Below are 25,786 nucleotides of genomic sequence, written 5' to 3' on the forward strand. Positions count from 1 at the left end.
TTAGTGGCAAAATCCGACTTCTCCTTTTTGCTGTCACCTATGGAGAGTCCGATGGCTGCTATTCCACCACTGGGTTGAAGTCTGCCTACAAGGCAGTCATGGCCCCACTCACCATAGTCTACTGGAATAGCCATCAACCAGGCTGTGTGTGCGTATTTTTTCTTTGCCCGCAGGATGCTGACTCACGTGAAGGGCTACTTGGAAATTTATATTTTAGATAAGTAGAAGTGTATTTAAAAAAAGGTAGTACACTATTTAGGGAGGAAAGGGAGAAGGGTTTGTTATTTTTATTTGTAGGTGGAATATAATCCTCACACATGTTGTTACAGAACACAAGATCCTGCCCCATCTTCTCATCTGCCACCATTCGGACCACATTTTAGATTATTCAGAAAACAGGGGTCATAGCTCTCCTAGCTAACTGAAAGAAGAATCAGTGAACAGGGTACTAATTGCTATGTTCTTCAATAACTAACAAAATAACTGTACAAAACAGTATTAACCATCAATATGTCAGCAGGTAGATCCAACATATGACATAAAACAGAATCAGAATAACATTTTGGCACTGCCTGCAAATCTAGTATTATTTGTAATGTTATCATTTCAGAAAAAACATTGTAGAATCTGTGAAGCATTATCTTTAGATATTGCGCTGAAGAGTGCATTGGCCGGTCCTACAGGTATTATTATATCTATTTTTAAGCCTGTATATGATTCCCAAGTAAAGCTGAAGAGTGGTGATCTGACCGTTTACAATAGAAGCAGTTCTTGCTCTATGACTCATGAACCATTGATATAGAAAGAAAAAAACATTTACAAGTAAACTGACCCGGAACAACAAGAGGCTCAGCTCTGAAGATAGTTTATTGCCACTTGAAACAGCCATTTAACCAACCAATTTTCTTCCTCGTTTCTTTTACACTTTGACCTCTGCAAAGGTAATTCACCCTATCATGTCCCCCTCTGCTAAAACAATGCAATGGAATATGAAAGTCAGTATAGCAAAAGTAACAGGTGTCAACCCTAATCTCCAACTCAGTGGAAAGCTTGAGTAGAACCCTTAAAGCATACTTAGCGCAATAAATAACTACAAATGCTTACCGTAAATACTTAGTGCTAGAATAAATCTTTAAAGAGTCTTTATATTGATTTTGCAATCTATGTTGTACACTGAACTCGATATACAAATAAAAACACAAATCAATTTAGTATGTAGTTAGTTGTTCATTAAAAAATATTAAATCCATATTGGAACACAACTAATGTAAGTACCTACATTTATTTTGATATAGGCCCCTTGTAATATCCTGTCGAGCAGTACTAAGACTGGGAGAAGGAGGGGCAGAACTTCAGGCATGCTGCACATACATGTGCTGATGAGAGGAAAGAACAGAGAGAGGAGAAGGACATACCCCCCAACGTTATTGGTACAGTGCGCTGTCAATCGTAATAACGGCTGGGGGTGGGGCATCAGCGCTCGGCGTTCTCGTATTCAATACCTGACAGAGTGAGAGATCCCCACTGTGTCATTCAAGGGATTACTGATGATAATCATCCCCGCACTGGTGGTCCCTGACATGCTGGTCCCATGGTAGTCCCTGACATGGTGGTCCCATGCTAGTCCTAGTCCATGCTGGTCCCATGGTGGTCCCTGACATACTGGTCCCATGGTGATCCCTGACATGGTGGTCCCATGCTTGTCCCATGGTGGTCCCTGACATGCTAGTCCCATGCTGGTCCCATGGTTGTCCCTGACAAGCTGGTCCCATGCTGGTCCCATGGTGGTCCCTGACATGCTGGTCTCATGCTGGTCCTATAGTGGTCTCTGACATGCTGGTCCCATGGTGATCCCTGACATGCTGGTCCTATGGGGGTCCCTGACATGCTGGTCCTATGAGGGTCCCTGACATGCTGGTCCTATGATGGTCCCTGACATGCTGGTCCTATGGTGGTCCCTGACACGCTGGTCCCTGACAAGTGACACTGGTGGTCCCTGACACGGTGGTCCCTGACATTCGGCACTGATGGTCCCTGACATGCTGGTCCCATGCTGGTCTCATGTGGTCCCTGACATGGTGGTCCCATGCTGGTCCCTGACATGGTGGTCCCATGTTGGTCCTATGGTGGTCTCTGACATGTTGGTCCTATGCTGGTCCCTGACATGGTGGTCCCATGCTGGTCCTAGGGTGGTCCCTGACATGTTGGTCCTATGGTGGTCCCTGACATGCTGGTCCCTGACTGGTGGTCCCTGACAAGCAGCACTGGTGGTCCCTGACATTCGGCACTGGTGGTCCCTGACAAGCAGCACTGGTGGTCCCTGACATTTGGCACTGGTGGTCCCTGACATAGTGGTCCCTGACAAGCGGCACTGGTAGTCCCTGACATGGTGGTCCCTGACAAGTGGTACTGGTGGTCCTTGACTTGGTGGTCCCTGAAATTCAGGACTGGTGGTCCCTGACATGGTGGTCCCTGACATTCGGCACTGGTGGTGGTGGCCACCCCCATCAAATCATTCCCCGCATTTATTACCTTTTGTACCACCACCCCCTCCCTTTAGAATGTAAGCTCTATGAGCAGGGCCCTCCTGTCCCTTCTGTATTGAACTGTACTGTAATTGTGCTGTCCCCCCCTCTACATTGTAAAGCACTGCATAAACTGTTGACGCTATATAAATCGTGTATAGTAATCATAATAATGGTGCTCCCTGACATGGTACTCCCTGACATTCAGCACTGGTGGTCCCTGACATGGTGGTCCCTGACAATTGGCACTGGTGGTCCTTGACATGGTGGTCCCTAAAATTCGGCACTGGTGGTCCCAGACATGGTGGTCCCTGACATTCGGCACTGGTGGTCACTGGCATGGTGGTCCCTGACAAGCGGCCCTCATGGTCCCTGACATGGTGGTCCCTGACATTCTGCACTGGTGGTCCCTGACAAGCGGCACTGGTGGTCCCTGACATTCGGCACTGGTGGTCTCTGACATGGTGATCCCTGACAAGCAGCACTGGTGGTCCCTGACATAGTGGGCCCTGACAAGTAGCACTGGTAGTCCCTGACATGGTGGTCCCTGACAAGTGGTACTGGTGGTCCTTGACATGGTGGTCCCTGAAATTCTGGACTCGTGGTCCCTGACATGGTGGTCCCTGACATTCGGCACTGGTGGTGGTGGCCACCCCCATCAAATCATTCCCCGCATTTATTACCTTTTGTACCACCACCCTCTCCCTTTAGAGTGTAACCTCTATGAGCAAGGCCCTCCTGTCCATTCTGTATTGAACTGTGCTGTAATTGTGCTGTCCCCCCCTATACATTGTAAAGCGCTGCGTAAACTGTTGACGCTATATAAATCTTGTATAATAATAATAATAATAATGGTGGTCCCTGACATGGTGCTCCCTGACATTCAGCACTGGTGGTCCCTGACATGGTGGTCTCTGACAAGTGGCACTGGTGGTCCCTGACATGGTGGTCCCTGACATGGTGGTCACTGATAAGCAGCACCGGTTGTCCCTGACATGGTGGTCCCTGACATGGTGGTCCCTGACAAGCGGCACCGGTGGTCCCTGACATGGTGGTCTCTGACATTCTGCACTGGTGGTCCCTGACAAGCGGCACTGGTGGTCACTGACATGGTGGTCCCTGACAAGCGGCACTGATGGTCCCTGACATGGTGATCTCTGACATTCTGCACTGGTGGTCCCTGACAAGCGGCACTGGTGGTCCCTGACATTCGGCACTGGTGGTCCCTGACAAGCGGAACTGGTGGTCCCTGACGTTCGGTACTGGTGGTCCCTGACATTCGGCACTTGTGGTCTCTGTCATGGTGGTCCCTGACAGGTGGTTTCTGACATGGTGGTCTGTGACAAGTGGTCTCTGACATGGTGGTCCCTAACAGTTGGTCTCTGACATGGTGGTCCCTGATAGGTGGTCCTTGATATGGTGGTCCCTGAAATTTGACACTGGTGGACATTGATAAGTTACACTGGTTTGCATTTATATTAAACGCATTAAATGTATTAATTTTATTTAAATTTATTTATTAAATGCATTAAATTAATATTATATTAATATGCATTTATATTAAATGCTTTGCATTTATAAGGCTGTAACCTATCATACCGTGTGTTATGTATGGCTTGCTGGCTGCAGAATGAGGGATGTGATTTATGTTGAAGTGGGCGAGTTCATATTTACATGTACAAGCCTAGTGTACCTCCCACATTCACTCCCATCCCAAGGATTCATGGGAAATGTAGGCTGATTACAGTTATGCCGTGTACAGACGATCGGACATTCCGACAACAAAACCGTTGATTTTTTTCCTTCGGATGTTGGCTCAAACTTGTCTTGCATACACACGGTCACACAAATGTTGTCGGAAATTCCGAACGTCAAGAACGCGGTGACATACAACACATACGGCGAGCCGAGAAAAATGAAGTTCAATAGCCAGTGCGGCTCTTCTGCTTGATTCCGAGCATGCGTGGAATTTTGTGCGTCGTGTACACACGCTCAGAAATTCCGACAACAAGTCTTCTTGTCGAAAAATTTGAGAACCTGTTCTCAAACAGTTGTTGTTGGAAATTCCGACAGCAAATGTCTGATGGAGCCTACATACGGTCGGAATTTCCAACAACAAGCTCCCATCGAACATTTGTTGTCGGAAATTCCGATCGTCTGTACGCTGCATAAGAGAGAGAGAAGAGGATATGATGCAATCACTTTTCTAACACCTCTTTTTTAAATCAGAAAACTGACTTCCTGAAAATTAAATCAGTCATATCTCTTAAATAGTAAGAAATTTCACAAAAGTAATAACTGTTTAGTGTTTTGTGTGGGGGTTGTAGTAATGGGGGATTTTTTGAAAATCCCGAAGTTCTGCTTTAACTCTAACCTAGAACAAGTGTGCAGACAAGGGCTTTTATCTTGGCTCTGATTTTCTGATTTGCATACTTGTTTTGCCTCAGATAGTGCTGTAGCCAGAGTGTCAGTGTACTATCTAATGTACTATCCAGTGTACTATCCAGTGTACTATCCAGTGTATCACCGTACTAACCAGACAACCAATGTTTTTAGAAAGCGCTCACCAGTGGCAGGCCCCTCCTATTTCTTTCAGGAAAGGTTTATTTTAGAGGAAAAATTCAAGTAACTATACGGTTATCAGAAAATACAAAAGTTTTTTTTTTATAGTTTCCTAAATAAATGTTTTGACTAACCAAAGTTATAATGGTATTAGGGATGAGCTTTGGGTTCAGGTTGACCATGAATCAGCCTCTGTAAATCCAGCGTTAATCATGTCATCCAGTCATGTACTATAGATCCAACATCAATCACAATGAGTGACACCCCGATAACCTGCTGTTACTCCCTACATTTGTCCTACCGCTACTCCTGTTGCAAATAACAATCCCCAGCCAGCTGCAATTACCCTACCAGGGATCTCAGTTGACATCACTGACCAAAAATCTTGTAAGGATTTTGACCATGGTTTGGATTTTGAGGGGGACTCCATGACATTTTTTACAAACAGTAAAGTCATTTCTTTTATGCCAAATGTCACTTTTGTGGGGATACATTGTACAACTGCAGATGAAAATGAATGTAATGTCGCGTACACACGAGCGGACTTTACGGCAGACTTTGCCCGGCGGACTTTTCGATGTACTTTACGACGGACTTTCTGAATGAACGGACTTGCCTACACACAATCCACCAAAGTTCATCGAATTTGTACGTGATGATGTACGACCGGACTAAAACAAGGAAGTTCATAGCCAGTAGCCAATAGCTGCCCTAGCATGGCATTTTGTCCGTCGAACTAGCATACAGATGAGCCGACTTTTCGACCGGACTCGATTTCGACGGATTGATTTAAAACATGTTTCAAATCTAAGTCCGTCCAACTTTTGAGAAAACAAAGTCCGCTGGAGCCCACACACGATCAAATTGTCCAACGAAATCCCGTCCGCCGGGCAAAGTCTGCCGTAAAGTCCGCTTGTGTGCACGCGGCATATATGTTTAAGGCAACCCCCAAGCACGGTATTGAAGGAAATTGTGTAGTTTTAATTTTAAGCAGCATTAAAAGACCGGCTCCTTGATGAACAGTATTTTTATTTTTTATTTTTGTTTGCATTGGTACATGTTCAAGCTACACATGATTTTTTTTTTTAACAAAAGCTTACAAAATAGCCTTGAAAAAGACGAGTAAAAAATAACAAGATTCAGCTCCCATAGACCTCAATGGGGTTCAGGCTTTTATTTCAGGGTTCATGGATTTCCCGTTGGGTTTGGTAAACAACCAGCGAACCAAACTTTACTCGATTTATTCATTCCTTAATGGGATATTTGTCATTGCCTTCCCTAGACACCCTCCTCTGTCAGGCAGCAATTGCTAATGCTATAGAGGTCAACCCTAAGCAGTCTAATAATCGATCTGTATGAGTTCACAGTATTATTGCAATATAACTAGGTGCAACTTAACAGCATTCTAAATTCTCCAAAGTCCAAATCTACAAGCTCTTGGTGCAACACCTTTTTATTAAGATAAAATCAATTAAAAATGGTGCACTTACAAACATTTGCTGATACAGGCATTGAAATCCATAGCTGAGGCTCCCAATGTGATATGCGCTCCGAGCCCGGCTTGCTGCAGGCACACTGGGGGGGGCTGGACATGGATGTCAGCATGCAGATGCTGACAAGCTACACGCTGACTGCTCACACTCTCAGGAGGCTCAACAGCCAAAGCAAAGCCAGTACCAGCCTCGCTGACATGTGACTTGGAGGATCAACAGCTGATGGGAGACGCTAGTGGTTGTCAGGACCACGTGTTTCAGAGGGCGTGGCCTAATTACTCAGGACCTGAAGGAGGACATGCCCTCTGAAATGGGCTTGGAGCATATATCACAGAGGGAAAAGAGGGTGGAATGAAGCACTAGGAAGGGCAATTGGAGAGGTAGATCAATAAATATTGATAATACTGGTAAAAATACTGGTGAAAATAGTTGTTGAGGTCTGGTTTTGATTTATTTTTTTTGGGGGGGGGTTTATCCCATCTTCGTCTCTGGGAGTTCGGAGCGGCACCCATCTCAAAACAGCAGAAGCACTCTACAGTAACAGGAGAAAAAGGAAAAAAGAGCAGCAGGAAAAAGGGGAAAAAGAGGGAGCCTCAGCTATGGATCTCAATGCTTGTATCTGCACATGTTTGTAAGTGCACCATTTTAACTTGATTTTACCTTGATAAAAGGTGTTGCACCAAGAACCTGTGCGCTCTTTCTTTCTTTGTATTTCTACAGCCCTCAGTGTCCCACTGATCTAAAGAGCTGCAAGGTGGTGTGAATACGAGAGACTTCACCCTTTCTAAGATGGACTGACTTCATGGTCTGTTTGCTACCTCTGTCTATAGGTCACTTTGGACATTAGCGCAAGTACTGAATTTTGTGTTCTTTTCTCTGCTACCCATCTTTATGCAGGTGAAATCAAAAGGGGAAAGGTATTATTTAGACAACATCAAAATCTAAATACTGAAGGAACTGACCCTTTCATTTTTAGGATACAACAAGTTCAACAGAGTAAGGAGTAAAACAAAAAATAGACAAAGACAAAAAAAATAAAAAAAGACAAATCTTAATAAAAAATTTACTTTCATCGGTGCTTCGTATTGGCTGCCGCTTCTGTAGTCTTTCATCCCCAGTGCTGAACTGCCGCAAAAGCACTTTGTGCTGTCAATCAAACAAAAGTTACTTCAAACTGGTATTCGTACTCCTCTTTGAATGTCAAGATGTGCGTATAACCTTGCCAAAGACACCATTAGAGCTACATGATGTTTAAATGAACCCAAATATCTAAAGTCTGCAAACAAATTTGGATATTACTTAAAATGCCTCAACTGATTTGGTATCCTTGCATCCAGTCAAATTTGACTTTTATTGTTGTATCTGTTCATTTTCCTGTGACTAATAGGCTCATAATTATGCATTCTAGTCTTGGAGTAGGTAACCAAATATTGTTGAATATGTTCCATGTTCATGGGGGACCTAAAGAGGAACCAGGCAAACAGCTACACAGTTAATATAGGTTCCCCATTCAACAGAATTGAACATATTGTACAAAATTTGGTTATCTGCTCAAAGACTGGAGTTCTTAATTATGCATGTATTTGCAGATTTCTCTTTACGTTACCATCTAATTTTACCAACTATTACATTTAGACAGGATTGTGTGAACATGTAACTGTTACTACTATGTTATTAATGGTATTATATAACATTGCTTTCAAATTATATAACATTGCTTGCAGATCATGATGATGAAAATGTCTCATGTATCCCTGCTGGACCTTTAATGTGATAAAAAGTCTCAATAAGCTAAAGAGAAGCCCGCCAAGCCTAAATTTCCCACATCCTGTAAAAAAAAAAAAAAAAGTCAAGATGTGTGTATAACTTCAGTTGGCTACAATATACAGGGGGCCCCCTAGTTACAAACATTCGACTTACAAACAACTCCCACTTACAAAGGGAGGGAGGCAACAGGAAGTGAGAGGAAATCTACCTTGGTATTGGATAATCTCTGGTCTGATGTACCTTTGTTCTTATATTGTATATTACGCACTTTATTGAGGAAATATTCAAAAGAAAAAATGTACTCACTTTCTTCTGTTTTCCGTCTTCAGATCTGCAAAGTATAAATGGTTGAGGTTATTTTACTGGAAACAACACACTGCAATAAGTAATAAGTATATGTTCCATTGTAAGACTGGCATATTCTTTGGATTTAAATAAAAAAAAAAAAAAAAGAAAAACCCTATGCAAGGATAGGCTTTGGATGACACACAGTAACAGGAATCAAAATAAGTAATCTCTTATCCACTTATAATGGATTATGTTGCCACTCATGAACTGCCCCTATTTCTATACAAGCAGTCCCTGAGTTACAAATATATGACTTACATATGACTCCTACTTAAGAACGGAGGCAGCGTGGCGTCGCGCTGGTCCCGGAAATTGCCAGGCGGCAATCTTGCTGCTCACCACATGCCACCTACTGTTCGGTGGACTTGTCAGCCAGTGTCAATTTTGGCATCAAATTTCGATTTAGTTTTAGTCTTTTGACTAAAATGGCATTTTAGTTTTAGTCCCATTTTAGTCATCTGCAACTGTTTTCCTTTTAGTCATATTCAATAATGAAAATCTGCAGTACATTTTAGTTAAATAAAATCTAATTGGTTTAGTTAAATTGTAATGCATTATTTAAGCATTTCTCAAGAATTTCCAAACCTTATATACTCCTGGAGTAAAAAAAAATCTAGTATGTATGTATTTATGGTATTAAGGTTTGAACAAACTCACAGATACAGATTTAGCCACTCTGGATGGTCTGAGGAAGCCTGTAATGCTGCACAGTGCTCTGGACGGTGGTCTGAGGAGCCCTGTAATGCACACAGTGCTCTGGACAGTGGTCTGAGGAGGCCCTGTAATGCTGCACAGTGATCTGGACAGTGATCTGAGGAGACCTGTAATACACACAGTGCTCTGGACAGTGGTCTGAGAAGGCCTGTAATGTACAGTGCTTTGGACAGTGGTGGAGGAGGCCTGTAATGCAAAGTGCTCTGGACGGTGGTCTGAGGAGGCCTGTAATGCTGCACAGTGCTCTGGCCATTAGTCTGATGAGGCCTGTAATGCACACAGTGCTCTGGACATTAGTCTGATGAGGCCTGTAATGCACACAGTGCTCTGGACAGTAGTCTGATGAGGCCTGTAATGCACACAGTACACTGGACGGTGGTCTGAGGGGAGGCCTGTAATGTACACACTCAAAGTGGTCTGCTCTGGATGGTTGGGACTCTCTTTGGGAAGCCTGTAATGCACAGTGCTGCTCTGGACGGTTGTCTGAGGAGGCTTGTAATGCTGCACCGTGCTAACTGCAGTGCTAAGCACGCTACGGACTCGCTTGCTGGGAGCGGGAAGCACTCTCGGGCTCTACACAGGCGGAGCTCCGTGGAAACCGGAAGTTTATGAGGGTAAACGTCCCTCCCTCACATTTTCGCTTTGTTTTTGTTCGTTAACGAGAATTAAATTGATTTTCGTCATAGTTTTCGTCAGTGGACAAAAATGTGGTGTACTTTTCATTTGTTTTTCATCGCTGTGAAAAGGCAGCTGACGAAAAACTTGATGAAAATATTTATGTTGACTAAATTAACACTGCTGTCAGCAATCCCACATCACTGCATGGCCAATAAACTCTCCCCTATGCTATCCAAAAAAACATAAAAATTAAGTTGCACTTAAAAAATTTACCTGTTCCAACTTACATACAAATTCAACTCAAGAACAAACCTTGTTTGTAACCCGGGACTGCCTGTACAGGTTCCTTACTCAGCTCTGGGGTAAACGGATAGCACTAATGGTAAAGTTCTGCAGGTATGGTTTCATTTTTTGTTTCCCACCTTCATCAAAACAAATCTGACCTTGATGGATTGCACACTGATGCGAAAGGTATCTGTAGCGGTTCTGAAGACCAATAATTCCCAACTTTCAAACTAATATGCTGAAATAATCAGATTCTGATGGTGGGTAGTTATGGCTTGTGATTACTGTCAGTTCTGCTCTAAAAACTGTTTGTCTCTAAAGCAAACATATAACATAAGGTTATAATTCAATGACCTACTTGTGTCCACTTCTTTTCAACATGACAAATCTAAGCAATATTGAATTAATAGATGAAAAAAAACTGCTTCTAAAAACAGAGAGAAGCATCTCTTCCTGTGCAGTTCATGATAAACTAGTGAGAGACATAGGGGTTGATTTACTAAAACTGGAGAGTGCAAAATCTGGTGCAGCTCTGCATAGAAACCAATCAACTTCCATTTTTTTCCAAAGCTTAATTGAACAAGCTGAAGTTAGAAGCTGATTGGCTACCATACACAGCTTCACCAGATTTTGCACTCTCCAGTTTTACTAAATCAACCCCATAGTCTCCCTGTTGGATCCTTAATAATATTATATTATGTGTAATGCAACAGAATGAGATGGAATAGGCTAAGGTAAGCAAGAACAAAGCTCCCAGTTGGACAGGTACAGGAATTATGACAGGTTGATCTTGCTGTGGAAGCATCCAAAAAAAATAAAATGTCACACAATGCTTCACGTTGTGGGGGTGTGACTCTAACAAAAGTCAACCGAAATACAGGCATACCCCACTTTTAGGTACGCAATGGGGTTTATTTACTAAAGCTGGAAAGTGCAAAATCAGGCTCACTTCTACATAGAAACCAATGAGTTTCTAACCTTGGCTTTTTCAATTAAGCTTTGGTAATAAAACCTGGAAGCTCATTGGTTTCTATGCAGAAGCCTGATTTTGCACTTTCTAGCTATAGTAAATACACCCCATTGTGTACTTAAAAGTGGGATATGCCTGTATATTAAAAAAACAACTCTAAACAAAAAATCATTCCCCAACTTTGTATTTATTTTTTACTATTTCCTGAAAGGATGTCTGTAGTGAAGGATATGGGGGTTGCCACTACTGACCTTTCTGAAAATTCTGATGTTCCTACAATGGCTTTAGTACTTTCAAATCCACTAATTTGGGGCAACCATTTGGATTGTAAACTGAAGGCAGGCTACCAATATTTTCAGTCACGGCAGCTTTTGTATTTCTCTCAATACAGCTTTCCTTTAAATATGCATAGAAAGCTCTGTATGCTTTTGTAGTATGCTTCCACTCTGAGTTTTCACATAAAGGTTAATTTTATTAGGCAATCTTTACAATCCCCCTCCTTCCACTGTGCCCAGTTCTTTAACTTATCTGCCTTAGTACTCTCCGTGGTAGAAGCTAAAACTATAAATTAATCCAAGACTTTGAAAATGTTAGGGAACGATACTGAATTCATTACATAATGAGTCCTTTATTTTCTGCAAATGGGAACTTGTGAAAAGCACTTGAATTATTTTGTCGCTATTACTTCAATAAAGTAATTGTAGAAATCAGTAAGAACAATATTCATCTGAGATCTTATGAAGTTCCATGCTGGGGAAGTCTGCGGCAGCCGCTCGTTCGGCCAACATTCAAGAAGAACTACCAGAGGGCCACAGAAGACTTTAGGTACGTAATGTTGATTACTCATTTGAGTCCAAATGACATTATTAGCATAACCAAATAGGAATGTGCACTTGAAGTGTCTGCTCTTGGAAGGCTGCGTTTGTTTGCCACAGGAGATCAGAAAGCACATTTAGCAAAGTGTTTCTTATGATCTTAGCAGGCAATTCGATTCCATTTAATTATGTGGATTTGCAGTGGCGTTCTATATAAAAGATATGATATCCATATAAAATGGTAACTTTTGTGAATAAACTAAATAAGCCTCTCTGTGATATCTCACTTCTGGCTTTCCTATTATGCAGAGTATGCTTGAAAAAGCGCTGGGATACCAATCAACAGCGAGAAATACTGCTGAACGAAATAAAGTTCCTCCTAAAGATGTTATGGTGGTTGTATATGTTATGGAGGGGCGTTGTTTAACGGTCGGTACACTTTTGTGCAGACATTGGTGCCCAATGCAAGGCAATACATGCCAACAGAAATTACACAAGTATTGTGGTACTATTTTCATCAGAAAATCCCCTCCAGGCACATCTACAGGCATATTTTAAGAAGCAAGTCTGTCTTGGAATCATTCAGTGGCCGCACACTATCTTTATACGTCTAGACCCATTGTGGCTCACCGTCCTTTACATTCTCCTGATAATTTCACATCCCAGGCTGTAACTTTTCTGAGGTTCTATAGACTGACAGTGTGACCTATTTATGTGGCAGATACACACAGTGACATAGACATGTGTAGTCTGGCTGGTGGCCCCTTTAATCTGCAAAACATTCCTCCCTGTTATAGGGAGGAGAAAGCGTCTTCAACAAAGAAGCCGCAGTAGCCATTTTGGTGGCGACCAAGAGTGGAAAGGTGGACTGTAATTGGCTGTCCCTAGCCAGCCCCTAGCAATAACAAAGGAGGATATTGATTGGCTGCTGAGCGGCCAGAACAGTAACCCCCACCCAACAGACCAGAGTGGAAAAGAAAGGAGGACCTGCTCTGGGTACAGAGGACAGGGAGTCATGTAGAGGCTAGGACTGGGAGAGAGTGGACTGCTGGGCTACCCTATAGTGCCAGAAGCCTGGAAGCTTCATTAACCTGTCTGCCCAGTGGTGCTATGCTACGCTAGGGGAAACCTACAGCGAGCTGGGACCAGTGTGCATAGCTGCTATATTGGGTCCAACAAAGACTATGCTACTGAAAGCCGTGAGTACTGTGCTGCTGCCCTGAGCCCAGCAGAGACTGTGTTGCTGTTCCTGTGCTACTTTTCTGTAACCACCAGAGACTGTGTTGCTGTTTCTGTGCTGCTGTCCTGTGACCACCAAGAGAGCTGCTATACTGCACTGACCAGAGACTGTACGGCTGTGAGGAGAGCTCTGCATTGTGCTTGCCAGGGACTGAGCTACAGCAGCTATTGTGTAATGCAAATACTGCAAGAGGAGTAAAGGACTTATGCTGAGGACACTTTCAGATCATCTGGAGTGGTGAGAATAACTTCTGGCCATTCCTGTTATAGCTGTTCGACATTATTGCTAGTGGAGCGTCAGCTTTGTCCTGTTGACCCTTTCCCTTGTGATTACAAATACTCCCCTTTGGGAGTGTGCACTCCAATGGGAGATCAAGGGCCCTAACGCTGGCTAACTGTATTTAGAGCCTGTTGGTCAGTGGTTTAGTGAGGGCTCTTTTATCTTTATTTAAGCCACCCAGTAATTACTGACTTTCATAACTGCTGTGTATATCCATAGTACTGTTGCATGTGTACGCTGTATCCATTGTATTATTGTATTTGCATTACAGTGTTATGCAGTTGTGGTCTGTTAATTTTTTCTTTTCTCCCCTACAGGGATTTTACCTTACAAAAAGGACCATTTTAAACCATAAGTATGTTGGTAGGATTAGGTTCAGCAAGGGTGGCTCATCACTGAAAGGAACAGAAGGACCCAATCAACCGAGTGTTCAAAACTTGCTCCCTCAGTCTTCCAATGAGGAAAAATGCCTGGGTATAGTAATAGAGATCTTTCTGCCACAAAAACTTCTATGGCCAAGGCTGTCTCACCAGCATATGCTCAACTCCTATGCCATTCTATTGTACTTCTTGTCTCCAGTTCTTTCTGTAACTCTCCCTGAGCCATTGATGTACGGCTCAAGGTCCACAGTACCTTCCAGACTGGCATGCTCAAAGGGGGTGGTGCCAACTTACACATGGTTGCCAAAGATTTCTGCACCTAGTTTACGCCAACGGAAACACAACCCATTACTAGAGAAAGCCTCCCTGATTACATTTCAACTTTGTGGAGGTTTCCTAGGTTGTGCAGAACAAACTTTAATGATTGTCAGGAGTTAGGCAAATTCTTCACACTCATATGAGAATACATGTAAATGTATCTGGAATGTTACATTTCCACTAAAAGGGCTGGTGATACATCAGTGCATAAAACATTCATTACAGACACATGCATGGATTCTATTTCTATTCCTTAAGACTGAACTCCAGACAGATATTAAGCAGCACAATTATATTGATTTATATAGTTAATAAATATATACATATAATTTATAAAAAAATCAATGTATTTTAAATGCAGCTGCCATAAGTACCTACATTTGGTTTGATATCAGCCATTTACCATTTCATGTACAGCAGCAACCAACTGGGAGAGGGAGGGGTAGTAATAAGAGATACGTAGGTGTGCTCCAGTGCGCATGTGCTAAAAATGAACATGCTGCCAGAAGGAGGCAGTAGTGCAGTGATGGCTAACCTTGACACCTCAGATGTTTTGGAACTACATTTCCCATGATGCTCATGCACTCTGCAGTGTAGTTGAGCATCATGGGAAATGTAGTTCCAAAACATATGGGGTGCCAAGGTTCGCCATCACTGCAGTAGAGGGAGATGATATCATCAATCTCCTGCTTTGCTTCACTGTTTAATTAAAGGCTGGAGGAAGGAAGGTGACAAGACTGTATTATAAAACTGCTGTGGAAAAAATGTCAGTTCACTGGTCTGGCTGTGCTGTCTGACAGAGTGTGTAAATCTCAGGACTGGCTAGACAGAAATACAAGTCCTTTGGTAAGTCCTTTGGTAAGTAATATAGACCCCATACACATATTTCAACTGTACTTTTAGCTGCATGTCTAGACCAGTGTTTCTCAACTCCAGTCCTCAAGGCGCACCAACAGGTCATGTTTTCAGGATTTCTACTATTTTGCACAGGTGATTTGATCAGTTTTCACTGCCTTAGTAATTACCACAGCTGTTTCATCTGAGGGAAATCCTGAAAACGTGACCTGTTGGTGCGCCTTGAGGACTGGAGTTGAGAAACACTGGTCTAGACCAATGTTTTTCAACCTTTTTTCAGTCATGGCACCCTTAAAACCCTGTACCCCATTTTAAAAAGGCACCCCATTTTAAAAAATAACTTGTAGTTTGCGATAATGCAGCGGCATCCACACACGTAGGACACCCAACATTGAAGGCGATTTGTTTTTCCAAAGCAAATACACCTTTGCACACCGCTACTGACAAGTATTCCAGTGTTTCCCGTCTCCCTCAGTTGCTCTCCCTCCTTCAGCTAATGTGACCCCAGTGCTGATGGAGAGGGGCAGGGAAGGGGCAACAAGGATGTTGTATAGGTGCCCGACATCCTCCTTATCAACTGAAGTTGTTAAGACACCGGCGGCTAGAAGGTTGCAATGGTGCACAATAAAAACCTGTGGCTTTTTGTAACTAAAAGGAAGGCTTAATTCACCAGGTGGCTTCTATACAGTTTTTGGACAATTTGTAGGCATTTTGCTAAGGTGCCCCTGAAGAAACTTGATGGCACCCCAAGGTGCCTGGGCACCCTGGTTGAAAAAGGCTGGTCTAGATCCATTCAATAAAGCATACAGTTGTAAATGCGCACTACTTACATTTGCTTTACGGTCCTCTCCAGCTCAGGAAGCTGTTCCTTTAGTGCAGCAATTGTTCTTGTATCATCTGATACGGATACATAAAATTCCTACAGAAACAAATATGAAGGATTTGAAACAAAATGGTATACAATTAGGTGAATATTTATAGCATTTCTGCAACCTTCTACTTTTTGATTTACAGTACTTGAGCTGAAGTGTTTGGAACAGATTCCAGTCCTGAGTGACAGCACAATAAAAGTAGCCTATGAGCACATAAATAAAGTCTAGCCCTTACTTTTCAGTGCTTTTCTACTCATCATTAAAAAAAAATGAAAAGATTAGGGTGCAAATTTAAAGCCTAGTGCACACTAGTAGTTTTTTCAGCAGGGCTGAATGAAAAAAAAACCTGACAGCTCAGGAGGGGCGGCTGTACTAACTATCTGATGTTAGTACAGCGATCTCCCCAGCTGTTCTATTGTGTTCTGACAGGGAGACGGCCCCCTCGCCAGAACACTCCATTCTGTGTTCTCAGCCATTGGCCGAGAGCGCTGATCAGGAGCCAATCGGCACAACTACCTGTATCTTATAAGCTCACAGACCAAATGGGTTTAACTGTTATACTCTTCCTTTTGAATAAATAAAGAATTCATTTTAAAAAATAAATAAAAAGAGCAACTTGCTAAAAAAAAAAACCCATCAGTGTCGCCCACAGCAACCTATCAATAATCTGAAACCTGCACTAATGACAGTTGTAATCCAATTGGTTGTAATCAGCAATATAGAGATGTCTGTTTGAGAAACTTTGTTAAATAAAGCAGAAAGTGCCTAATATATATATTATTTGACAAGTACATTCACGGTTAAAGACCCTGTTGCCAGACCAGTCATTTAAAAAAATCTTCCAAAAAGGATTATACATGCATTTAACATATTTTTTGCAAGTTATTACATGTAAAAAATAATATTAAAAATTGTAAAAAAAAAAAAAAAAATGGCAAAAATTAAGAAATTGTAGGAAATGAAAAAAAAATATATATAAAAATTGTAGCTGACTCTTGTGAAACGCTATAGTATTCCAATGCGCTCCTCCCTGACAGCTACATCAAATGTTATATTGGTGAAATGAGGGTTAACACAGACAGTTATTAGAAGGGCTAGGACACAAAAGAAGGGAGCGGACTTTGCTAGGGAATTGGCTCCTCTTGGGGTAGCAAGTTTAAAAGCACATTACAAGTGAATAAAAAATCATTTATGGAAGGAGAAAACGTTGCAAGTAAGCATTTAGAATACTTGTCCATTGCTGTGCTTCAACTTGCATCTTTTTTTTTTTTTTTTCTTTTACTTCGCAGTTGCTAACAGGATCTTTTTTAAGCACATAGGCATTGATCAGGTCTGTTGGAGCATCTTGCATTACCAACAATATTCAGTTTTTTAACTGCATTCTGTAGTTTATCTTCTGATGTTGTTTTCAACACATACAATTGCACCAAATTAGTCAAAGCAGAACTCCTGACAAAAATAACATGATAAAAAAGGAATAGTCCTTTACTGTACATGGTAAAATTACAAAACCAGCTGTTGATACAATATTCACCTTGACTTCAGAGATTTCTCCCTTAGTATTTATTTCTGCCACTAGATGTTTTCAGTCTGATGGCCAGCAACATTAAACCCATTTCCTCTGAGCCCAGGTTGTCTTGAGCCTGCCCCAGCCTGTGATTGGACAGTGAAAGCAGACGCAACACAGTGATGAGTTCATCCTCTGTCACTCTGCCTTCCCTTCCTATCAGCATGCTACTTGTCAACTGATTGGCTCCTTGTGTGCTCTTTACCTCCTGATGATGCCCAGTGGGAGGAGCGAAACATGTCAAGCTAAGGATAATCTGTGAACGCTGTTTGGATGCCAAGGCGGCAATTTTGCACGTTTTTAAAGATTCTGATGTAAGTGTAATGCTTTTAAACCTTTTAATAAATCTTGCAGTATTACACTATATGTCCTCTTTCTTTCATTTGCCCGAACTTTACTATCCCGGCCGTCCTTTGACTGAGTAAAGTGTGTGGGACTTACATCATGTGGTGGAGGAGAGGAGATCCCATTCTCCGAGGCACGATCAACCTACCTATTCGTTGGACAGGAGGCACCATCTTGATATATACAGGCGCATTTGTCATCTTTATCTGGTGAGTGGGGACTCCCCAGGAGGGGAGCACAGGATGTCACCAAGATTATATCAACGTGTCACCAGCCCTGTACCCTACACTTGATGAACTTCATTGATTGCACGTTATTTTGCACATCTGTTGAACTTTATTGATTGCACTTTATTTGCACTATATTGACATTGAGCACTTTATTATACATGTTGTTATATATATTTGATGCGTGTATATGTTGAGCATTAATTCTTTTTTGTCACTTTTTACACAGATTTGCTGTGCAGAGACTGCAAGAGGCTAGCAAAATATAATTCACATCCGTAGAAAAAAAACATTTTTATCAGAACTGCACATTGAAAAGCAAAGCCACGTACTCATTTGCATACAGTCTTCTAGAACATGTTTTCTGGCATATACATATATTTGTTTACATCTGATGAATTCACACCATTCCATACATATATATGTATGATGTGTTTATCCCATGGAAGTCTAATGACAACACACACAATCACACTGATTATGCAAACCAGATGTAACTGCTAAGATAAGTGTTTTTTATGAGATAAACTTCAAAAAAGGGAAAAACACTAATGTAATTTAATATGAACTGGAATCTCCTCAATCTTGCATGTTTTTTTTTTTATCTGCTAATACAGCCTCGTCAATTTGGTATTTGTCATTCCATAGGGGTAGAATGTAAAGTGGTAATTGGTTAATAGGCTATGAGCTAGTAGTTGTAAAGAGAGTTGGATGCAAGTGCTATATAAAATGATTGCTCTCTCCCTCTAATAACAGCCACGTGCGATGTAATTGCAGGTTAGCCGTGCATCTCATGGAGACAGGCCTGTAAAATCCATGTTCTGTGTAAAAACCATGCTTCTAAACGACTTGCCCACTTATCACAATCATTATGTATATTTTTAGTTGGAAGCTATTGTGTAGTAAAGTCTCTTAAGGAAAATTGCAACATATTGACATTTCTAAAAGCTGGTAATGAAGTGTGGGAGAAGATATACAAATTCTCCCACTGGATTCACATTAGTACGAGGACCTGGTATTGATGCCGACATCGCCTGCATTCTTCTAGTCCTCTCATTCACTTCTAACAGGGAACTAATGGAATCGATACAAAGCCAGGGAGAATATTTCCTCCTAATGAAACCATCTCGACCTGGCTATTAGGATACGGGTAGCATGCAAGTAGATTTTTTAGCTAACAAAACCTCTTAGGCCTCATTTGCTCAGCTCTCGTAAACACCTTTCCTCCTGGCAGCAGCAATTTGGAAGAAAAAACACTTGACGCATGTATACATGTGAAAATGCATCTAATAATAATTTATTCTGGCCATTAACAATTTATTCTGAATTAACAATCAAGTGCTTGATGCACCAAGTGTTAATGTGTGTTTAGACACATTTAGAAGCATTTCTTCTGCCAAAACGCTGATGCTTTTGCTTTTTTCTGGTAGTGGCATTTTTTTTTCTGCCTCTAAACACCTATGGGTTCATGAAGGTAACAAAAAGGGGCGTTTTGAAAAAAAAAAAAAAAAAAATGACAGACATCCCTAAAAGCAGCACACATGATCGGACATTGATCGGACATTCCGACAACAAAATCCATGGATTTTTTCCGACAGATGTTGGCTCAAACTTATTTTGCATACACACGGTCGCACAAAGTTGTTGGAAAATCCAATCGTCCTGAACACGGTGACGTAAAATACGTACGTCGGAACTATAAATGGGGCTGTGGCCAATAGCTTTCATCTCTTAATTTATTCTGAGCATGCGTGGCACTTTGTGCGTCGGAATTGTCCACACATGATCGGAATTTCTGCGAACGGATTTTGTTGTCAGAAAATTTTATAGCCTGCTCTCAAACTTTGTGTGTCGGAAATTCCGATGGAAAAAGTGTGATGGAGCCCACACACGGTCGGAATTTCCGACAACAAGGTCCTATCACACATTTTCCGTCGGAAAATCCGAACGTATGTACAGGGCATAACAATGAACTTCTCTTATTTTATAATTAAGTGAGGGTCTTGTGAGCCAAAATTTGGATTATTTTCTGCTTTTTATCCTGGTAAATGTACTACTGATGGAGCCCACACACGGTCGGAATTTCCGACAACAAGCTTCGTTGGAAAGTCCGACTGTGTATACAGGGCATCAGTCTGCATGAGGCCTTAAAGTGGAATTAAACCCTCCTCTTCTTTTCAGCCAAGGAAGCTGCCATCTTGGCCTCTGTTTAATCTTCAACTGCCATGATGCTGCACATGTGATCAGTCATGACACCAGCCATTAGATGGTTTGACAATTTGGTTGAGAGAACAACCAATCTGACAGCTAAATTTCCAGAATGTTCTGGGAATGTGACTGTTCTTTTAAACTGTTAAATCGATAGATGAGTTTACTTCTGCTTTAAGGTAAAATCCAGGCAGATATAAAAAACACAATTAAAAAAAAAAAAGTATGTACTTACTAAGCTCAAAGTGTGCAGTAAAATCAGAGAAAGTAATTTCAGTAAAGGAAAGTAGCCTATACAGCTTTGCAAGACTCAAGCCTCGTACACATGATTGGATTTTCCGCAGACAAAATCGTGGACTTTTGTCTGAAGCCGTGTGCCTGGATTTTGTCTTGCATACAAACGGCAAGGAATTGTCGGCCAACAAACACGAATGAACTGACGTACTACATGGTTTTTCAGCTCTTTAGCGCCACCCTTTGGGCTCCTTCTGCTAATTTCATGTTAGTAGAAGTTTGGTGAGTGTTGATTTTTTTTTGCTTTTCATTTCGCGCTTTTCATTTAGCACTTTTCAGTTTGCGCTTTTCATTTTGTGCTTTTCAGTTCGTTTCTGAACGGCCGTATGTCAACCGGACATGTTGCGGAATCGGAGGAGATAACGTGTTATTTATTATTGGCCTTGGAGTTATTGCTTTGACCCAAGTCCAGTCCAGGAACAGGAGGAGGAGGAGTTCTTGGACCAAAAATTGGTTGCTTTATTAATCGTGACCAATTATGTCATATGCCTTTGCTGAGGGAGCTCCAGAGGAATAATCCGGATGATTTTCGGAATTATCTCCGGATTACGGATCCCTGCTTTCACCAACTCTTGGCATTGTTGACCCCCCTATATTAAGAGGCAGGACACATGCATGAAGCTTTTATTTTATTTTTTGGTTGAATAATAATGATTTGATTTGTTATATTTTCTATATTTTTGGATGCATAGAATGCACTTTTTGGTTAAGTTCTATTGGCAGATAACATGTCTAATTTTATTTGTTTTTTTTTAATGCACAATAAAAAATTGTGGAGAATAATACTTGGCTATGTGTTTTACTTCAAATGACAGTTTGGGAGTAGGCAGTTACATTTAAAAAAACATGTAAAATTGACAAAGGACACCAACATAGTTGTATCTTTGATCTTAAAAACTAGGGGATAATGGTGTTGTGGTAACTTGCCCATAAAAAAAAGAAAAAAAAGCATAATAATATTATTCTTGATATGATTAGAAAAAAAAGCCTTTGAAAATTTGTTTACAATAACTCCATCAGCATCACCAGCAAAGCAGCTTCATTATTATCCCATTAAAGAAGAAGAGAATTGTGCGCTGCATTTCGAGATTTCATAATTTGCCACGTCACGAATGTTAATTTTCCATTACGAACGCTAGTTTACAAGACTGACCGCTTCTGGCTCGTCCTTGCTTCCGAGCATGCGTGTTTGTACTTTGGACTTTTGTCCGACGGACTTGTGTACACACGCTCGGAAAATCCGACAACAGACATTTGTCTGCGGAAAATTTTATAGCCTGCTATCCAACATTTGTCCGTGGAAAATCCGACAACAATTGTCCGATGGAGCGTACAAACGGACGGATTTTCCGCCAACAGCCTGTCATCACACAATTCCCGTCGGAAAATCCGATCATGTGTACGAGGCTTAAAAGTAAGTCTGGAGTTCAGCTTATAATAACCTAGATATGTGCACACAATCTACTAACATGGAAATGGAATTCAATAAGAATTAAACAGCCACTCACCTCAAGAAAATTTATAGCCACTTCATCTTCCCGTAACAAGTCCCCATACAGGTTGGCCCACTGCTGCACCAATCGGATCACCCTGCGCTTGTTATTGATGGCATAATCCATTTTCTCTTGCTCTGTGCCCTGGGAGGGCTGGGAATGGTAGGTGCGAAGAAGTTAAGGAATTGGTTGGAATGAAATAGACTTATTCTACTATAAATAGGCAAACAAATAAGTAACATGATGTCATGTTTCAGAAGTACGAGGTACATTTGAAGCCTGTAGTATCAACGGGCTGCTTTGCACACAGCAACTACATTCATCCTTTTATTTCCTAAATACATAAATCAGAACTTCACCCAAGAAAGGGATGTTTGTATTCCCTCACATTTGGCACTTTATTTTTATTGGGGGGGGGGGTTGGGCAGGCACCTGGTTTTGACAGGTACCCGCTCCCCCACTTCCGGTCGAATCGCCAGAATTGGGAGAGACCATGCAAATGGCAGCTGAACAGCAAAAGAACCAAAGCAAAGTACAAAGTTGACTGGGCACTCAGGAATGGGGACAGGCTATAGGTCAGGGTGGACAGTGAACAAGCATAGAGAGATAAGGCGGAAGTCAGTAACCAGAGATTCATGCAATCAGGAAATTGAGAACATGGGGATACAAAGGGGTCATCGGGTGATACTGGAAGTACCTGGGTCACTAGGGGGCACAGGATGCTCTGGGGTCACATGGTGAGACTAAATGCTCTGTGGGTCTGGTTGTTAGTTGATGATTTGGGGTCACTGGGTGAAATAGAAAGCACAGGTGTCACTAGAGACACTGGGGTACAGGAGTGACTTGGAAGCAGAGGTGTACAGAGGTCACTGGATACAAAGAATGCAGGGACTCTGAAGGCACAGGAGTACAGGGCTCACGAGTGCACAGGGGACAAAGTTGCTGGGAGCAAGGGAACAGACAATGCACAGGCAGACACTAGAGGAACAAGGGAGTGCACTGGGTAAAGTCACTAAAGACACAGGGGGCTCAGCATATGAGCAGATGAACAGATGAGAGGCCCTGGATGCAGACAGTGCATCTACACCTCATCCATACCTCCCAACTTTTTGAGATGGAAATGAGGGACACCTATCAGCAAAAGTATGCAGGCATAGGACACACCCCTGGCCATGCACCCTTAAAGGAGAATTGTACAAAAAAACAAGATTGGTTAAACCCACAAATGTTTTTTTTTCCACTACTATTCCTTTATTTTGGCTTTTGGAATTTACAAATGCAGTAATTACGATGAATCTGATGAAAGGTTTAGTGCTGAAAACCACTTTTGATAGATAAAAAGTGCATTTTCTATACATCTATATAGATCAGACCAAAATGAGAGGAATGAGGGACTGAGGGACATTGCTCCAAATCAGGGACAGTCCTTCGAAATCAGAGACAGTTTGCATCTACTGCCCACCTGATGCTAATGGACTGTCAGCCTATCATTGATTTGTACAGGCTGCTGGTCACGCCTGATCACAAACACCTGTGATTAGTCCTTACAGTGATTTTTCTGCTTGTTTAGAATGTGTAAATACATTAGTGTGCATATTGTGGGCACAGGTCCACTTTAGAGATAACCTGTTGTCTTTTTCATGTTTTTCATATACTGTACATGTCAAAAAGGTCAGCTAAAAGTAAACATATTAAAAAGGCCACTTAGGTTTTAAAACCTTGCTCCTATGGATAGTTTGTCATGTCATTATATAGGAGCAATGGGGCAGCTAAATTTGCTTATTATATAAGCAGGCTCTGCCTACTAATTAGCTTCTCTCACTTCTACATTCAGTCTGACTTTCTTCATGTAGACGTTCTAATAATGACAAGCAGCAGGTTGTAGCCTAATTTCAGTTTTTTCTAACTACCAGTGTTTTTAAAATTTATATAAAATCTAAATAATAATATAGTAATTTGGTAATGCTGACGTGTGCCTTATTGGTTTATGAAAAGTGTGAATTTTAAGGATATGTCCACTTTAACTGGCTCCTACCCACACTGTCCATAGTGCATATGTGTGTTTGTGTACTCCTCTTATAAAAGCCTAAAATGTCACCAGCACTGCTGACTGAGGAGTAGCCCCAGAATATCGCATTATGTTCTAAACTAAATGTCCGATGTTTGCATCCCATGGTGCGTTGGTGACATTTTGAACTTTTATCATGATTTTGTGATGGCTTCATCCGTCTGTCGGTCACTTTAGCACCCATATTTGAAAAAGGGTTGGGTGCTGAATAAACGTGATTCCGACTCTCTATCATAAGACATCACACTGTAGGTTTCTTCAGGATCACTGATATCAGTGGTTCAATGTTCTTGGTGAAGTGATGCAAAAATGTCTGCACTATATAAATGAATAAAGTAAATGCATTATAAATAAAGAAAAACATTTCCAGATATATATTTCAACAAGCAGCTTTGCGTTTGGAGTTTTTAGGCACGAAATGTATTTTTTCTGCAATTTCAGTAATATAATTTTCTTAGTTATATATATCGGTCCCACAATCACCTAACTTTTCATGTTTTAATAATATTGTTAAAGTGACTTTATTTCAATGTAAAGAGCATGTGAAATAGCCTTATTTTTAAATTGTTTTGATAAAAATAATAAAATGATAATGACAGACGCTCAAATGTGATTTTTCTTCTGCTTTATGAGACTGCAAAGAGCATGAGTGCCATCTTGTGGTGGTCAAGCATTCTTCATTGCAAGACTAAGACTAAATCAATAAACTTATCCATTTACCTATTCATTTTTTTTTTTCTTTACTTACCAGATGTCATTGGGATGGATTAACTATTAGAGAATGTTTACTCTGAATACCCAATTTCAAAAGATACATATTGCATATTGATGATTAAATGAACAAACACACTCTCACCAAACCTACAACACAATAATGAACAATTACGTTGATAAGTAAACATTTCCTACATTTTTAGTATATCAACCCTCATTGACTTCAAACGATAATAACACTAGAAACTATATTCTCAAAAAATCTTCTAACCGAGTTTCAAAAGGATCAGAAGTACATGGCTGCAATAATCATTTCTGCCTCCCTAGTCCAATGTTTTCTCTTCTTTTCCAACGCTCAGTTGAATGTTTTTACCTACCCCCCAAATTATGTAAGGCCAAATGTAGGACCATCTGTACAGAAATAAGCATGTACATTCGGCTAAAATGCATATTTATGTGAAAATTACTTTGCAAAATAATTTAGGGCTGTCTGATCTTCTGCCATCTCATGTCTTTTGGCCACACACTAACAAGATCAGGGTTGAACATACAGATGTCAAATTATTACAAAATGGGTAAAACCATTCTCAGATCTATTATCATACTTGTTCTACAAGAATAAGAAGCATATTCACCGAGGCAGATTCAGAACCAGACTGGCACAACAGGAAACAGGCTTTTGGGGACTGACTCCAGAATCACTCTGACACAAGAAAGAGATTTCAGAGAGACAAAAACAGAACTAGCTTCTCTAAACTATGTTTAGGATGTATGGACTCAGAGTGGACAAAATGTAGTTTACCAGTATATAACGTCATCAATAAAAATG

At 41.3% G+C, this 25,786-nt stretch overlaps 1 protein-coding gene across 7 annotated transcripts in view; it reads right to left on the reverse strand.

Moving 5' to 3' along the window:
- The window catches only part of RAPGEF4 (Rap guanine nucleotide exchange factor 4), a 488,280-nt gene that overhangs the window by 112,037 nt on the left and 350,457 nt on the right, over positions 1-25,786 (reverse strand). For all 7 annotated transcript variants that reach the window (XM_073633880.1, XM_073633882.1, XM_073633881.1 and 4 more), the window contains 4 exons: positions 22,191-22,341; positions 16,000-16,088; positions 8,654-8,678; positions 7,648-7,726 (listed from right to left, as the gene is read on the reverse strand). In XM_073633880.1, the coding sequence (XP_073489981.1) occupies positions 7,648-7,726; positions 8,654-8,678; positions 16,000-16,088; positions 22,191-22,341 (344 nt within the window). The remainder of the gene's footprint in view (positions 1-7,647; positions 7,727-8,653; positions 8,679-15,999; positions 16,089-22,190; positions 22,342-25,786) is intronic.

This window comes from Aquarana catesbeiana, linkage group LG06 (genome assembly GCF_042186555.1).
Source record: "Aquarana catesbeiana isolate 2022-GZ linkage group LG06, ASM4218655v1, whole genome shotgun sequence".
NCBI classification, from domain to species: domain Eukaryota; kingdom Metazoa; phylum Chordata; class Amphibia; order Anura; family Ranidae; genus Aquarana; species Aquarana catesbeiana.